This window comes from Pollicipes pollicipes, unplaced genomic scaffold (assembly GCF_011947565.3).
Source record: "Pollicipes pollicipes isolate AB1234 unplaced genomic scaffold, Ppol_2.1 Scaffold_6043;HRSCAF=7167_pilon_pilon_pilon, whole genome shotgun sequence".
NCBI classification, from domain to species: Eukaryota; Metazoa; Arthropoda; class Thecostraca; order Pollicipedomorpha; family Pollicipedidae; genus Pollicipes; species Pollicipes pollicipes.
The window spans coordinates 66,573-83,449 of NW_023596803.1; the positions used below are offsets into that span (position 1 = coordinate 66,573).

The window sequence follows — 16,877 nt, forward strand, 5'->3', positions numbered from 1 at the left end:
GGGTAATCCCGTTTTACGGATGTCAACATCCACCGGCTACCGCTCATTCAACAACAACCGATTTATGTGACTCATGTTTTCTTCATCACAAAAGCTACGAGTCCAACTGGAATGAGGGTTGTGCTGAATTAAGTGCCTCAAACGGCGCGTTGCGACGGATGATGTATCGAAGTCGTCAAATGGCTGGTGCACCCGACATGCACTTTACATACGATTACTGACGCTGACGATCAGTTCGCACACCGATCTGATGCATCTGTAACCGCTGACAAAGCGCCGTGTGTTTGGAACACGCCTTAAGAAGGCGCTCTTTCCCGTCACCGCATTCCATTAGAGTTTCATCCAAAAATTGTCGTCAGCCAAATGGTAGGTAAGTCAGCAAGAAATAACCGATAGGTCGCCAGTGCCGCACTTCGGCGCCAGCTCTTCGTCATGGCCACACCCCGGCCATATCCTGCTCGTCACCTGCAACAATGCACGCACTTGTGTGAGACAATGGCCCCATTGGAGCCGCCCCACGCCGCGATGATATGCGGCTGGAGTAGCGCTGACCAGTTATCTGGCCGAGCCCTCGCTCCTCAACATCGCTACCTGAGCTGCCTAGTCACTGCAGCGGCGATGCCAGAGTCCGATCACCTGCATGAGAACAGGTGTAATGCGGTCTGCAAATCTGGCTACAGAGAAATCCGAGCAACTCAGTGCATTTCATGTGGCTGGATTTAATGGTCGTTGTCAATTTAATGGTCATTCCCGCCCGTTCAGTCCTTTTCGCAACAGGGCAGCATCCAGTTATACGGCAGCTGTGGATCAAACACTGCACATTAGTAAAATATCAATCTAAGTAAACAAAGCCATTTGAAGCACCACATCACGATTACGGACATTAGTATCCGGCCGTCGAATTTTTCCCAGGGTCCTGCACATCAGCGTCCCTGAATATCTCCAATGTGAAGAATCACCCCCCCCCCCTCCCCGTGCGCGGCCAGTGGAACGGAACGGCCCCAGGAGCGGCACCCGTTTGCGGCCGAGGCACCCCTGGCCGGTCCAGCCGGCCGCGTGCCGCACCGGCGGTGTTTAAAGGCCACTGGCCCGGAGACGCTGACCAGTTGCCTGTCGGAAGGAACGTGCGCCGGTTCACTCGCCCCGCTCCCGGTTCGGCCGACATGATGACGCAGATGGTAAGTGACGACGCGGCATCTCCTGGTGGGTTTTATTTCCAGTGCAGGGTTACGCGCTGCTCGCGCACGGTTTCATTTGCACACTCACGAACTGATGCCATCGGTCGAGTGTGGTCAGATATCGACCCCGCTAGGACTGATGTATCTGAGCGGAGATCCGTGCCTCACTCGCTGTACTGCGTATCGGTCGCATTTCAAAAGGGTGGCCGATGTGTCCGCCGCATATCATTTTCGTGGCTCCGAATGGCCAGGGTGAGGGTCCCTTTTGGAAATTCAGTTTCTGTTACCTTGTTCCTAATATTTTAGGAAAGGTTACCTTGTGCTCAGGTGGGTCGCGGGGCATCAATGGACAGCGCCCACGGGCATATTCCATGCCAATGTTGAGCGGGGTAGTAACAAGGCACTGATTCTCTTCGAACTCCGAAATGTGCCTCAACAACGCATCACCAAGTAAAGGATCATCAGTCCTGAGCACTGCTCAAAAGGGGTTATCAGATGCAGTGACGTCTAATGGGCATCATCGCCATAACAGGAATAAACGGCCTTGGCCTTAAAATGCATTGTTCAAAATACATACAGGGAACTGGGCTGGTAACGTTACATTTTGCTCCATCGCCCTGTAACTGAGATTGTATGATCTCATGATTTTTGACACCTCCACGTCAAAATCGTTTCATGCCGGTTACAGCTACATGATGGAGTACAAGTTGCAATACTCCATGCCTCTTCCGAATTCAGACTTTCAAATATATTTTTCTTGTCCCAAGCTGGGCCAGCGGGATCACATAGAAGGCCAGGCGAAGCTTGCGCCATGAGATGGTCGATGAGCTGATGCATTTTTCCGACGGAGACCGGTGAAACCCACGAGAAACGGCGGCTGTCTCCTGTGCCTCACCACGACCCCAACACCTTGCTGCTTGTATCCTATAGCTGATCATGTCGCCCACTACAGTCACATGATTTTTCTCCTATTCAATATGGGAAACCCTCCACCGCTAAACGTGTCCGTACAGCACAGGCATCTCTTCCACATATTCAACCACTTGCGCAGGTTGGCACACGCCACATACATTTCCTGTCGTGTACAGCTGGTGCGCCAATCGTTTGCATTATGTGACACATGTGCCAACCTGCCCTACAAATACGCTGCTTGCCACGGTGCCGCAGACGGAAGCTGCTGGAAGTTGGAAGAATAGGAAGAATAGGGGAATGATACATATCCAGCCACAACCGTAGTAAGATAAAAGTTATGAGTTATGTTTCAGAACTTTCCCGAAGAAGTAGGAAATGCAAGATGTTAGACATTTGCCGCAGTGAAAGATTTTATAATGAGACTTACCCACATGAAAAAGATATGATCAAGAAAAGCTTCGGAACTAGAGCGGCGCTCTCCCGTGCACCTCGAAGAAACAAGCCCTTGCCCCGAATGCGCCCGCTATCTCTGAAGGAATAACGGGTGCCTGTTTTATTTGTCATGTCTGTGCCTGCTTTAGGTCCATACTTTGATTAAAAACGCATCAAAGCCCATGGATAAGTTGCGTAATAACACTAGCTTACGCACATGCGTACACTGTACATTTAAACGAAAGGGAAAAGACGAAAATAGGTTTCAACATTAAGAAACGCGTTTTGTACCACCTTTGACGTTCATCGCTTGGCGCGATGACTGCACATAAGAAAGAAACTAGCTCCAATGTGCATGTGCAGGGTAACTACTGGGCACATATCTTATCCACCTCCCAGCATGACACTCCGTCCGAAACAGGCTGGAAAGCAAGGCGGGTTGGAAAGCTACAGCATTATTTCCAATTTGCCTACGCCTTTGCCTCCAATTTGCCTCCAATTTGCCTACATACGCTGGTAACTAACTAGCTTGGTCTCCCCTTGAATGCTACAAACAGGCCCAACCAGCGATTGTCTACGAAGACATTACAGTATGCAGCTTTTAATGAAGATGATAACAACACTTCGTTTGCATAACAGGGCCCGTTCGGTCACACTAGTACATAAGTTTTCACCCGTTCGATATTTACATATTTTCCAAAGTTCACCATGTGAATATAATAATCGCATAATTAACTGCCTTACCTCTAGTCCGCTTCACCATCACCATCGCATTAATTTACATCGTTAGATCAACATCACCCTATGATCTCAGCCCCACCGCTTTCGTCGTAACTGACAACTGCAACGTAAATAGCAAAAAATCACGATAGACTCCAAAACGCAAGAACAACAGCCAATTACCAGGAGATCTAATGTGTGGATGATCTAATTCCTGACTAGCTAAGTCACCGTCTTCAGAGCACCCGCCTCGTAGCACCAGCACGCGCCCATCCTACTGGAAACAAAACTGAACTTCTTTCAAGTTGTACATGGACGCTAGCGATGTTAACTGTAAAGCCGGTAAGTAATCACGCCCTGCATTTTACAACGAGCAGCATCTTCACGCCGATCTAATACGATCCGTAAGCAATTCGTTGCGAAGGTTATATTGCATATTACACGGGTATCTAATATGCAATCGGTCAGCAATTATCTGCAGAGGTTACAGCTACCAATAAAAGTTTGTACCTTCTAAATTCCTCAAAGTTCTACTGCTTAGACATTTGAAACGTTCTGGGATTGCCAAACTTTTGGGCAACCCCACGAGGATATTTGACCCTACCATGACACATAACCATGCCTATCAACTACAACTAGCTGATTTAAATGCCCGAGGGAGCATTGTGGTGTCCGTTTGCATATCTTCCATTGCATCATTGCGTTGATGTAATGGAAGATATGCAAACGGATATACATGCGTTATTTGATAAGACAAACGTCTGGTAGATCTTCCGTCGTTGAAGTATCTGTTAAGTGGACAGTGTTGTTGTTGGTCATATCGCCTGTCATCTACATTTTATTTAAAGCCTGTCTTAAAAGCTACAAAAAATATTCTGCGTCAAGGCACTGACAACCAAGAGCAGCATTCCACTGTTAAGATGTCTGACCGCGACAGAAATGTGCCAGCGATGACATGACGCCAGCCGATTAGTGCTTTTCTGTCGACTCATATCTGTTCCTTTTCAAAAAGTGTGCACACATTTCAGTGCTACTACTTCACACATTCGTTTCCGTGTCCCTACATCAATGTCGGCCGCACAGACTGGCTTCTGCGAGTACCTGACTGATCCACGCTCTAGGCGCCACCTGATAGCCTGAGCGCCACCTGTCACCGTCAGGTTCTGCTGCTCGCCGCTGCGGCGCTAGTGTGCTCGGCTGCCGTCTTGCCGGAGGATCGAGCCAGCACCATCGTGCGCACGACGGACCGGCGCGCCACCGACGGCGGCTACGACTTCGGCTTCGAGACCAGTAACGGGATGGCCGTGCAGCAGTCGGGCGTGATCGACCCCCGCTACCGGCGCGCTCTCGGTGTACGGCGTGTACGAGTACCTGGACCCGGCCACCGGCCAGGTGTTCCGCGTGCAGTACATCGCCGACGAGAACGGGTTCCAACCGCAGGGCGAGCACCTGGTGCGCTCCGCCGGCGTCCGGTCCTTCTAGCAGGTGAGAGCCCCGTCATCCACCAATCGGTCGCGTGGTTGCCATCGGGGCATTAGGGACATTCGGTCACGTTCGTTAAATTTATTGCGGGCTTCGGTGAGTAAACGTGTCGGGGAATCCCGAACGCGGCCAGCATAAAATCAGAATCTGAGCTAAAAGGGGCAGGCCGGTACAGTCTTAAGCTCCTTATCGAAGCATTCAACGCTCCTCGTAAATCCGGACCCACTCCGGTGCAAACACCGAGCCTGGTAAATTAGTGGATCGTTACCGTGCCGCGGCAGGGCCGTGGTGAAGCACAACCATCGCCAGATGAAATCTGAACAGCTTTGGCCATGCGTTTGAACCTCCGTGTCGCCGCGTCCCCACGTAAGACCAGTAACACCCATCGTAGAGGCGACTTTGCCTCTCAACGACAGGGAATAGTGAGCTACAACACACCCACGGACTGAATATTTCGATGCAAAGAACTAGCAGTGCCTTCCGTTATATTTACAGCGACGGGAACACGTCTTCCTTGTCATCCTGTCTTCGTAAAGCCCTGACTACTTGCAAGCAAATATTAAGAGGCAACGATGCTGAAGTCCACACTGATTTAGCAGCAACGTCTTACGTTGTCCCCCACTTCAGTCAACTGATACTGAGCAGACAATGGCAGTGTTTTGCAATCATCTCAGAAAAAAGCATGAAAACCAAAAGACCTAAGCCAACGTCCCGATGCAGACCAGAATCATCCAAAAAATCAGTCAATCCATGAATGTGAGAGCGAGGTAGCGGATGCGGATGATTACGAGGCGTACAAAACTGAAGGCCCGAATGATCCGTAAAAGCTGTCACTTTCCGCCACGAAACCTTGAATTTTGACACATTTGCTGGAGTGACTGGAGCCTTCTGCCTTATGTTTGCTTCCTTGCTTGTCATTGAACAGGTTTTTAAAACGAATTCACTAAATCATTGAATATCTTGCACGGGCACAATCTCTTCTTAAGATAGAACAGTGATCATAACGATATGATACTAATGCCTAATTTTCCATTCCAGGCTATAGTTGGCTAACGCCAGCACGCCACATCGACTTCTTCAAAGAGCCTACAAATCTGTTTGCCGCAAGGACAAATGATTTCTTGAAACTACCCGGTGCGTTCACAGTTACGTAGGCATATGACTAGTACGCAATGGGAGAGGTGATCGCTGTCATGCAGACCATGGCTGATGGCAGGATTCATCGGATTCACTACTTGGGCATTCAGTCATATAACAATGGCCTGCGGGAAGCGGGTTACCTCAGGGTGGTACGTTGGAGTGTCACTAACGCGTAGTGGCCTCGCGCGCGGTTTTTGGTCGTAGACATCGCTGAAGAACGCCGCACATCACACTAGAAGCTGTCGAAATAGCACTGTGTCTCAGCAACGTACCTCCCACAGTGCAGTGTCCTCACGGCAATACACGGCGACAAACACGTGCACGCCTCGTGTGAACGTCTCTCGGCTGGCTCTCGCACCCGTGCCCCACGCAGGCTGCCCCGCGTGCAGCGCGCGGCACCGGTCCGTCACCAGACGGTGCGGCACGTCCGCGCCGCCCCGCACGCCCCGCGGCGACACGTCCGCTCCGTCACACAGAATCACGGCTCCGTCCGACGCAGTACCGCTCTCGGCCAATTGCGTCGCTCTGGCGCCAGCTTCGGAGGTCCAGTGGCGCCATGTTGCCCGGGCGTCCGAACTGCTGCACCGAGCCGTGACAGTCGTGGCCGTGACCCGTCACCAATGTCGTGACGGAGCAACGCCGCCGCGTCACGTCATGTCACGTCACGTCTCGTCACGTCACGGTGTGTCGAAGAGCGTGGGCTCCAGCTGCCGCCGCCGCCAGCGCTCGACGAACTCGGCCACGCGGTCGGGCGTGAGGGCCACGCCCTCCTCCAAGCCGAACCGGTGACCCAGGCTCAGGTCGATGATGACCAGCTGAGGCACCGCGTCGTCCACGCCAGCCGTCTCGCGCACCTGCTCGGCCACCTCCGACTGCCGGACACACGAGCGCGCCGCGCGTCAGCCGAGCCGAGTCGACTTCGACTCCGACTCTGACACGCCATGCGCCAGGCCTGAGTCATCGATCGGCGACGGGGCGAGTCAGCTCACGTCTCGTCCGGTAGTGGATGTGGCGCTTGGTGCTGAGTAACGCCTGGTTCGTTCGGAGCCACCTCCATATTTTTACACGGCCGCGCTGTCGCAGCTGGTGCGTGAGTTATGACTCAGATGTCCTTTTACTATCGCTGTATTCTGGTAGCGCCCTGGCTCCGGTGCGGAGTACCCTGCTTTGCATGCTACGCTGCGTCGTGGGTCGGGCTCAGCGAGCCAAACAGGACATTTGCGTCAGGTTGACCTCCATGACATTTACGGCCAGCTGTAAATTCAAATCCGCAAAGGGGCGTCATGTTTGTGAATGAGATTACGACCTCCCTGTGCGGCCCACGGCTCACCCGCGGCGTCGTGACCTGGTCCGGGGTCACGGCACTGGCACGGTCCGTCGGGCTCCAATTTGAGTGGCGCGCCTGCCCGGTTGTGACCCACCTCTGTGCCGATGAAGAAGCGGATGAGGTCGGCCTGGTCGGTGCGGTACTTCTGAGTTGCTTCGGCAGCAGGTGTCAGCACCTCTCGAGCGAACCGCACCTCCTCCGGCTCGGCGTCTAAGTAGGCACAGCAACCGCGGTAATGACGGGCGACTTATCGACCCACGGGATGTACTACTGACATTTACCAATTACACGAATGGAAAATAGTCAGGCATCGGGGAATAAGCCAGGTGATTGGTGGCGCAAGGACGGAATGTTAGGCTGAATGACAACAACGCGGCATGCGCCAGCAATACAAGTACGTCTGAACTGGTCTCAAAATAGCCCATTAAAGATGGCATCGTAATATCACTTTACCCTTTCGTAACCGAGTGAGAACTTAGGTTCCAGCAGTAGAAGGCTAACGCCATTTTCAAAGCCAAGAAGGCGTCATTTATGAGACAGATCGGCGTGTCACGTGACCCGTATTTATAGACAGTTCATGCGCCACTAGAACAAGACAACATGAATGCATCCAAAATATAATACATGGATCCAAACTATCGCGTCATTAGCCGTGACCACGAACCGCAAAGCATCCGTGAAACAACCAGCCAATAAACCGGCAAGACCTACCCACGAACAGCACCAGCAGCGGCTCGTCCAGCAGGTGACGATGGCTCTCTGCCAGCTCCTGCACCAGCGCGGGTTGCCAAGGGAAAGCCTGCGACACGACCAGGGGTCAACACTGGCGGCAGTCACCGGAGGGACCAGGCAGCCGGGCCAGCTTTTAAACGGCCCGCCTGCAGTCGGATGTGCTGTAATGTATACCAACCCTAGTTCCGATACCAAGTGTTAACTAACTTAGCGCAGGCTTCAATCCGCCCCGACTCCATCATATTATCCGCAGCACCTTTAAAAAAGACCCCAGTCAGGGCTACGTCACAGCCCTGGATTTATGGCATTCTACGCGCCTGCCCTGACCGGGAGCGCCCAGCACTGACCTGCGCCAGGGGGTCCTCGGCCACGTGCGCCCTGGCGTTGCGACAAACCAGCCGGTCGTGCTGGTCCAGCACCAGCAGGCTGGGGATGCCCTGCACGCCGAACCGCTCAGCCAGCTCGCGCCGTCGGCCGGCCTGCGCGTACGGCACCGCCAGCCACGGCGCCGCGCCGCGGTGCTGCTCGAATGACTCGGCCGTCCTATGGACGGGTCAGGTCAGGTTAGATCATGTGAGGTCAGGTCATGCCAGGCCAGTCCAGGTCAAGTCAGGTAGGCCACAGCACCAGCTAATGCACCATGCCGGGGTGCAGCCCATAAACTCGGCCGTCCTGCGGACGGGTCGGGTTAGGTCAGGTCAATTTAGGGCGCGATACCTCCAGCCAGGCGGCATCGCACCCTAATTTGGCAGCGCCGCGGTGCAACTAAAATGGCTTGGCTACCCTGTGAAAAGGTCCTGTTAGGTCAGGTCAAATCAGTGTGAGGCATCGACAGCCGAGGACGGCGTCAACTGCGGATTCCTGTCAGCGGATCAGATCAGGTCAGGTCGCGTGATGATAAGACACTGTCAGCCTAGGGCTGCGGCTGTGTGCAGTCCACATGGCTACACAGTCCTGCAGGCGGGTGACGACAGCCGGGTCATGGTACGGTAAGCGCGGGCCAGTGACCGGCCTTCGTCTGTTAAGTTCACCCAGCTAAGTTCGCCCAGTTCGTTGGTAAGGTTCAGTTAGCAGCCTGGGGGCCGTGCTGAAATGATGGTTCGGCTCAGTTCGGGACGAGCGAATAATGCTGTTGTTAATCACCTTCCGCCAACCTTGCGTTGCAGATCAGGCGTCACAGCTGTGACGTTTCGGCAGATCACGCTCCATTTGGCCAGATCGGGTTCGTTGAATCGTAAATATAGGATAAAAGAAAAGTGGAAAGTGCTATGCGTAATAAGCCCTGTTTGTATCAGTGTATTGCAGTTCTGCAGAATAGACCAAACTTACGGACCCTATTTTTCTCCGTCCCTTTTTAGAGACTCGGGAGAAATGAAGCAAATCGACGCTTTCAGTAGCCACCCTACATTACGCTAAAATGGGAAAGCTGGCTGATATAGAAAGGTAATGGGGAATACCACAGCGCGGCACCATTACTTTATCGTTAGGTGATTCAGCCGGGCATGGAACTGTCTGGGTCGTTAGCGCCGCGTCGCAACTCCTGGCGCCGTCCGCTGCCGAGCAGCATCCGGCGATCGTCTGGCTACGACTCGGAGCTGCTTCAAAGCTCTTTTTAAACGGCACTGAAAGCCATCGTGAAAAGAGTGAAGGCTTCCATTAACAGTAATAGACGGTAAGGCGATAGCGGCTCCGTTCTTTAGCGGATTAGTTTGCTAAAACGCTTCCACCTTGACGACCTCTGAAAGGAGAGGAAAGCGCTTTGATTAAAACTATTTTTAGACCACAACAACTAGAAAACAAGGGGAAATACTTTTGTGCCTGGTATGCGGTTCCGGCCCCCTGAGCCAAAGCACCGTACCTCGGGTACTGCGCTACCATGCGCCGTTCCATAACCTCACAAATGTCTGTCGCGGCTTGTCACGAATTAAGGGTCTGACAGTCTGAATGGGATGCGCTTTTCATCTCTGCAGTTGGAGAGATGTGCCTAATAGCGCATTCGTATGAGGTCCAGTAATATAAATGATACTTTCGCAAAACACAACCTAATCGATGCGCATAATAAGGACTGCTATCCCTAAATTACACGTAATGCCCATCTAGTTCTAGGCTCGGTGAGGTGCTGCACCAATTGCCGCCGACCGGAGGCCGCTGCAGGAGGTGCCATGGTTCAGCATTTCACCAAACCACACCCTGGGGTTCAGTGGGCCGCTACATCAGATGCTTTGTTCATTAGCTGCCACACCCGGTATCGGCGTCAGCAGGCACAGGCCCGTGCTCACCCCCGCGTGTCCCCCTCCTCGTGCCCCGTAATGAGCCGCCACCTCCCGCCTATGACGCCCGGCCGCGGTTGAAGGGCGGCGGGGGACGGCGATTTACGACTGGCCGTCGGAGCTGGTCAATACTGCAAGCGAGGCAAGCGGGGCTGAACGCGCACCGCGACAAACAGCCAGCCTCCGGAGACATGCAGGGAGCCTCCGGAGGTGAAGAGAAGACCTCCGCACGCGAGGGTAGAAGACCTCCGGAGGTGAACAGAGGACCTCCGGAGACATGCAGGGAGCCTCCGGAGGTGAAGAGAAGACCTCCGCACGCGAGGGTAGAAGACCTCCGGAGGTGAACAGAGGTTCTCCGGAGACAGACAGGGAGCCTCCGGAGGTGAAGAAAAGACCTTCGTACACGAGGGTAGAAGACCTCCGGAGGTGAACAGAGGACCTCCGGAGACATGCAGGGAGCCTCCGGAGGTGAAGAGAAGACCTCCTCACGCGGGGGCAGAAGACCTCCGGAGGTAAACAGAGGACCTCCGGGGACAGGCGGATGATCTCCGAAGGAGGACGCAGGGCCTTTAGGCGCGAATAGATGACCTCGGTGGGCAGACAGAGTACAGAAGCGGACCTGCGGGGCAAAAACAAGGTTCCATGGAAACAGACAAAGGATAAAAGGACAGAACACCTTCAGACAGACAGAGAGCGACCGGAGGCAGCCGGATAGTTTCTGGAAGAGGACAAATAGTACACGGGGATGAACAGATGACATCCGGGTGCGTAAGAATCACTAAAACTTGAATAACGCACCATAAATGAGGCCAAGATGATACGAAGACACGGCCTACGAATGACATATCCCGCGGCAAAACACTGAACACTCGCGCAGCTCAACGCAGCGCCGTTACAGATGACACTTTAAATAACCTCCAGGCATAGAAGACCACCTCTTGAGTCAAAGAAATGACCTCTTAAGACGCACATGTGCACTCCAGAAACCAACGGCGACTTCTGAGCTAGCTATGGGTGCATTGTTCACAGACAATCATTCCGTTGTTCCGAACAGCTCGAGCCGTTTATGACAAAACTGACAGCCCTTCTAAACAAGCATGCACTCCCCCGAGATGAGACGTCGGCTCTCTGACTTGTAGACCTGCGTCGGGTGACAGCACAAAAACAGCTGGCCCCTAGAGGCGGGCTCGGCCCGGGCACAAACACCGGCGAGCGGCGTGACAAACAGCGGCGGCGGGACAGGCGGCGCCGGCCACGCGCCCTTTAGTATTCATTGCCGCCGGCTGCATCTTTCGGAGCTCTGTTTACGATCGGGACCCGTGGCGCGCCGTGGAAGCAGCGTAACGGCGCTGGCCATGGCCGCCCGCCAGCCGCGCCTGCCCGTTGTCCTCTCCCGCCGCCGGGCTCAATGTCCTCCGGCCGACAGTTCGTTTTGGGCGGCGTTCTGACGTGGCAGAGCCGGCTGTTTATGGAGCCGTTCTCCTGGGGCTCGCCGATCTGACATTTTGCTATACAAAGGAAATCGCGCGCGTGGTGTCATGGCGTCGTCCGACCGCTCGCCATACAAAGCGGACCACACGCATGGCCGATCCTTCCGAAAGTTAGCCGCACATGAGACGGCGTTTGCAGAGGCCGCCCGCCAGACAGCTCGCTTGACAGGTGCTGGTCGATCGCAGACGGCGGCCGTTCGATAGTTTGCTCCACGGAAAAGAACGAATGCCGTGGCCACCCGTCCCCCACGTCACAGCTCGTTAAACAGAGCGTGACTAGCAACGGACTCGCTTCTTTTGACAGGTCGCTGCACAGATAAGGACGCGTGCATAGCCCGGCCTTCCGGCAGTTGAGCACACAAAGCCGGCCGTGCGGCCGTGATAAGACATATTCCCTGGTTCGTGCGCAGAGGAGGTCGGTCGAAACACGCACGTGTGCGAAAACTCGCCTTGCCTGGGACGTCTGTACGCTAAATGTATCACAGAGAAATGCCCATTCGCGAAAACGACCGGTTTGCCCCCGAGGAGGTATAACAACATTCCTCCAAAGGTCCGCCGCTCGGGAAAGCATGCATGCGGTGGCCCGTTGGTTCACCGTGGTTGGCTGAACAGAGGAGCTGATATGCAGTGCACCGGGCGGGACGGTGATGCAGAACTAAGTCGGTGTCGCTGTCGAGTGGGGCCGTATTGATTTCACATTTGCTCCGGAGTCGGATAGGGCGAGCCGGCCATCCCTGCGATAATGGGTGCCGACGGGCGGCCGGCGGCCCCTGCTCGCTCAGCAGATCAGCGGTGCGCCGCTGCTGTCACCGGAGGTCCGCGGCAAGGGATAGCTCAACGGAGCAGCCGTTCACCCCTGCCGTCACCACCAGAGGCCTCGCCACCAGAGGCCTTGCCACCGGAGGCCTCGCCACCAGAGGCCTCACTCCCAGAGACCTTGCCGCCAGAGGCCTCGCCACCAGACGCCTCGCCACCGGAGGCCTCGCCACCGGAGGCCTCACTTCCAGAAGTGTCGCCACCGGAGGCCTCGCCACCAGAGGTCTCGCCACCAGAGGCCTCGCATTGCTGCTGACCGGCTTAGCAAGGTCGACGGGGTCGTTGCTGCCACTGCATCGGGAGAATGCCGTCGGGGTAGATCGACGCAAACGTTTTAACAGCCCGCTGCTGCCGCCGAAGGTCGGTGGCATGCGCGAATAGCTGTCACTTGGAGGTGCAAAGTTTGCAGGAGTGTATCCAAGGCATGGTGAAAATGAACTCCTCAGTTCGGCGAAGAATTTATACCGTTCTGCTGGTATTTAAGCTCATGGCGAAGCTCCACACACCTGAGGAAAGGCTGAGATTTTCAGTGGAATGTACAGGGTAGACATGGGAATACGGGGGTGTAGCGCTAAAGAGTTTTTGCTGACTTCCTTGAGGGTTGGCAGCCTACATAACAGAAGCCAGAAGCTCACCATTGCACATTTCGTCTCAGATAGCCTCTTCAATATGTGAAGAGGCAAATGGTACCCTAAAGTAACATAAACTATTTCCTCTTTGGAAAACGTAGCTGAAGTAGTAGCGAGTGATATCTCCGCAGCTTCCTCGAGCGGCAGGAAAGTCATTCCCCGATCTAAGGCAGACCTCGTCTGGACTCAGCAAGAGTCAGACCGTCTTAACATTTTCACAATTATCACTGACGGCTCACCACTATTTGAACATAATGGGATACATCAATGAATTCCACATCAGGGAATGAATTGTGTTATGAGTCACACACACCCACACACCCACACCCACACCCACACCCACACCCACACCCACACCCACACCCACACCCACACCCACTCACACACAGACACACACACACACACACACACACCACACACACACACACACACACACACACACACACACACACACACACACACACACACACACACACATTATATATATATATATATATATATATATATATATATATATATATATATATAAACCATTCCACGATCACGCATTCCCAACGTTGTATTTCATATTTGTTTAAACATGCCTTTGGAGGTGCCTGTCCCTTTTTTTAATCGGTGGACAGCCCGTTCCGGAGCTGATGCTTTTGTGTGGCGCGGTGCAATCAACACAGGGGTGTTCCAATAACGGAATGGACGCACGGCTCCGCCGTATTTTAGCCTGGCCATCGTTCCCAGCTCCTCACGGGACCCACAGTGTGATTACTGCAGCCAGGGGCCAATAGGTACATCGATCGCGATCGAGGTTCAAGAGTCGTGGAAGGCGCGCGCGTCCGCCGTCTCCGGGGATGGAAGCCGCGCAGCCGGCTGGCGCCTCTGAGTCAGTAGCAGCGCAGGCTGGTATCTGGCGGGTGCATTCGTGGATGGCTCACAGTGGCACTGCATGCCACCGCAGGGAGTTTTACATGGCTGGTGCCTATGAGCGGAACTTTACCAGAAAAGTTGGAGAAGTAAATTGGTTTGCGTGTCCATGCCCTTCATGCAACGCCACATAACTGCCGTTCATTTTCTGACGTTAATTTTGCATCCCTAAAATAGCAAAAGTTTCATCCCATGCTGGCGCCTTTCAGTCACGACCGGTTCGATGATATCAAACGCAGCGCAATCTATTGGCGACATGCAACCAACCCAACTGTGTTGCACTGACAGCGTCCTTCGTATCCACTGCATTTGCATTCGCGCTGCAGACTTCTCCGGTACCGCGAGGGCCGCGCCCCCTGCCGGCGTCTCAGCTCCCGAAGCATGCTATCCGCTGGCACCCCGGCTTCGGTCCAGTCAGACGCCGATCGGCGACGACAGCGTACACACAGCTTTGACATGCAAATTGACCCATGAACTATCACCAAATTCGGAAGAGGAAGCAAATAGGTTATAATGCCGAATGCAAAGCGGGAGGTATAAGCACCAACCTTCTATGGACAGGCGCCCATGAGTTGTGACTAGAGTGGTCTCTGAAGTGGTGTCCATAAGCTACGAGTGGAGGCGCGTCCTGCGCGTGGCGCTCACCTGTCTGAAGACACGAGGATGACCTCGAACTTCAATCCTCGGCTGCAAATCCTCCCGGCCATTTCTCGGAGTTCTGGAGTGAAGGCCTTGCATGGAGGACACTGGAAACAGGGCGGCCATCGGCGCCCACGGCCATGGAAAGGTCACTTGGTAATCTGGCCTACTGGCAAGACAGACGCCGTCTGCCGCGATCGTAAATAACTGGACCGAATGGCCAGACTTATGCGGTCTGGCGGGTTAGTTTAGTGGCGGCGTTAAATTGACCCAGTTGCAGCGCTCCAACATAACTTATGCATGTTGCTCCAGCAAAGCCTCCTCACCAACACCCCCGAGGGAACTGCGCCTCAAACAGCCCTCAGAAACGATTGCTTGCAATCTAATATTTACAAGGACCATGGGGGAATCGCTCCAACAATAATGCCACTCTGGCGTGAATTGTGAGCGGATGCAGTTTGGTTGGACCTGTTACATAAAGCTTTTGCGAACTTATTACCTCGTCAAGTTTCATTTTGCACTCTTATCCACTAACGCTTAGAAATCCGAAAGGCTTCGGGAATGCGACAGATGTGCTGATGCATACAGTAATGGATGAAACGGCTGGTAAACACTTTTTCCCTACAAAGCGAGCATTTTACAGAAAAATAACACCCCAGATGTGCTACCTTCTGCCAGCCCGAACCTTGTATCGCAAGCGCTATGCTTGGGAGACTGATACACACCGTCGCTGCTTGGGAGACTGATACACAACGTCACTCTCGGATCGAGCTGTGCTTGGGAGACTGATACACACCGTCGCTGCTTGGGAGACTGATACACACCGTCGCTCTCGGATCGAGCTATGCTTGGGAGACTGATACACACCGTCGCTGCTTGGGAGACTGATACACACCGTCGCTCTCGGATCGAGCTATGCTTGGGAGACTGATACACACCGTCGCTCTCGGATCGATAGCTACTCCTTATGAATCGGCATTTGAACACCACTGAAATGTCGACAGCGGTTCTGTTTAAAACCTTTTACAGCACTCACCCAGTTGGCGGCGAAGTAGAGTGCCTTGAATGCGCCCTGGATTCGGCTGTAGTCGCACAGTTGGCCGTCCTTATCCAGAAGGCCGTCCACCATGAGCTGCTCGTAACTGCGCGGTCGCCATGGAAACCCACGACCGTCTGGGTGCTCTCGAACGAGATCGCAGGCGTTCGAGATGATAGTCTGCCCAGACGCCATATCGACCAGCGACAGGCAGGGGATGTCTTGAATTTTGAAAAGGCAGCGCATTTTGTTCTGAAAGAAGAAAGCGAGCTCCATGAATGCACGAAAAGAAGTAGGACAATCATGCCACCTTGACTAGGTTCTAGAATGATTTCGACATATTGAGAGGAAATTCGACATAAATGCCGATATGTATGGGGTTTAATCAAATACAGGTTTACACCATGCTTACATCGGCTTTTGAGCAGTGTTCTAAGAACCAAAGCTTGTAGGGGCCATTTGAGCTTCTTGCTTGGCTTTCCACCATAGATACATATCCAGACGGCGTGTAGGATGGACACGCTGTGTCCACGCATACATGGGGATCGGAAAATTGCAAAAATAGGAAAAGTTTATTTTAATGGAATGTGGTATACATTCGGCTGTTATGCATTGGGTTGGTATCGTACGCATTCCGTTGGTGTTCGGTTCTGAGGAGACCGGATGTCGTAGGAGGGCCAGGCTTACAAACTGCCGGTCGTCGTCTGCTTAAGCATTTGTTCATAAACGTGTCTGAGCTGTCCAAAATGTAATCCAGATTGAATAACCTGAATTGATCCATCAGAGCTGCGCCATATTGCCAGAAATAGTCCCGGACGAAAATGTTTCAGACTGCTGCCAGCGTCAGCAGTACTCGTCCAAACTTCACCGCCACAGACAAAAACTTTCGTGAGGAAAGAATTAATATCGCAGACAGCATAGCCCAGAACCTGCACAGTTGCGGATTTGGGGCGCGGCACCGCCACTGCCTGCCGCCATATTCCCGCTGGGACGCGTGACCGCTAATGCCTGCCGTCATATCCCCGCTGAGAGGCGGCACCGCCACTGCCTGCCGTCATATCCCCGCAGAGACGCGGCACCGTCAATGCCTGCCATCATATCCCCGCTGAGACGCGGCACCGCCAGTGCCTGCCGGCATATCCCCGCTGAGACGCGT

At 53.7% G+C, this 16,877-nt stretch overlaps 1 protein-coding gene across 1 annotated transcript; it reads right to left on the reverse strand.

Moving 5' to 3' along the window:
* Positions 1–4,804: 4,804 nt before the first annotated feature.
* LOC119104179 (nucleoredoxin) lies at positions 4,805–15,968 on the reverse strand. The gene is made up of 6 exons (XM_037227857.1): positions 15,722–15,968; positions 14,692–14,792; positions 8,271–8,466; positions 7,903–7,990; positions 7,286–7,401; positions 4,805–6,736 (listed from the first exon to the last, which is right to left on the reverse strand). The coding sequence occupies exons 1-6, from the start codon at positions 15,965–15,967 to the stop codon at positions 6,542–6,544; spliced, it is 942 nt and encodes a 313-aa protein (XP_037083752.1). The 5' UTR covers position 15,968; the 3' UTR covers positions 4,805–6,541.
* Between the last annotated feature and the right edge of the window lie 909 nt (positions 15,969–16,877).

What these genes read in the sequence shown, in the direction of transcription:
- LOC119104179 (XM_037227857.1), bottom strand. Translation starts at nt 15,967, where the DNA reads ATGCGCTGCCTTTTCAAAATTCAAGACATCCCCTGCCTGTCGCTGGTC. An exon ending in TCTACTTCGCCGCCAACTGG is followed by an intron (nt 14,793 to 15,721) that starts GTGAGTGCTGTA and finishes CCCTGTTTCCAG; the next exon opens with TGTCCTCCATGCAAGGCCTT. An exon ending in ATCCTCGTGTCTTCAGACAG is followed by an intron (nt 8,467 to 14,691) that starts GTGAGCGCCACG and finishes ACCCGTCCATAG; the next exon opens with GACGGCCGAGTCATTCGAGC.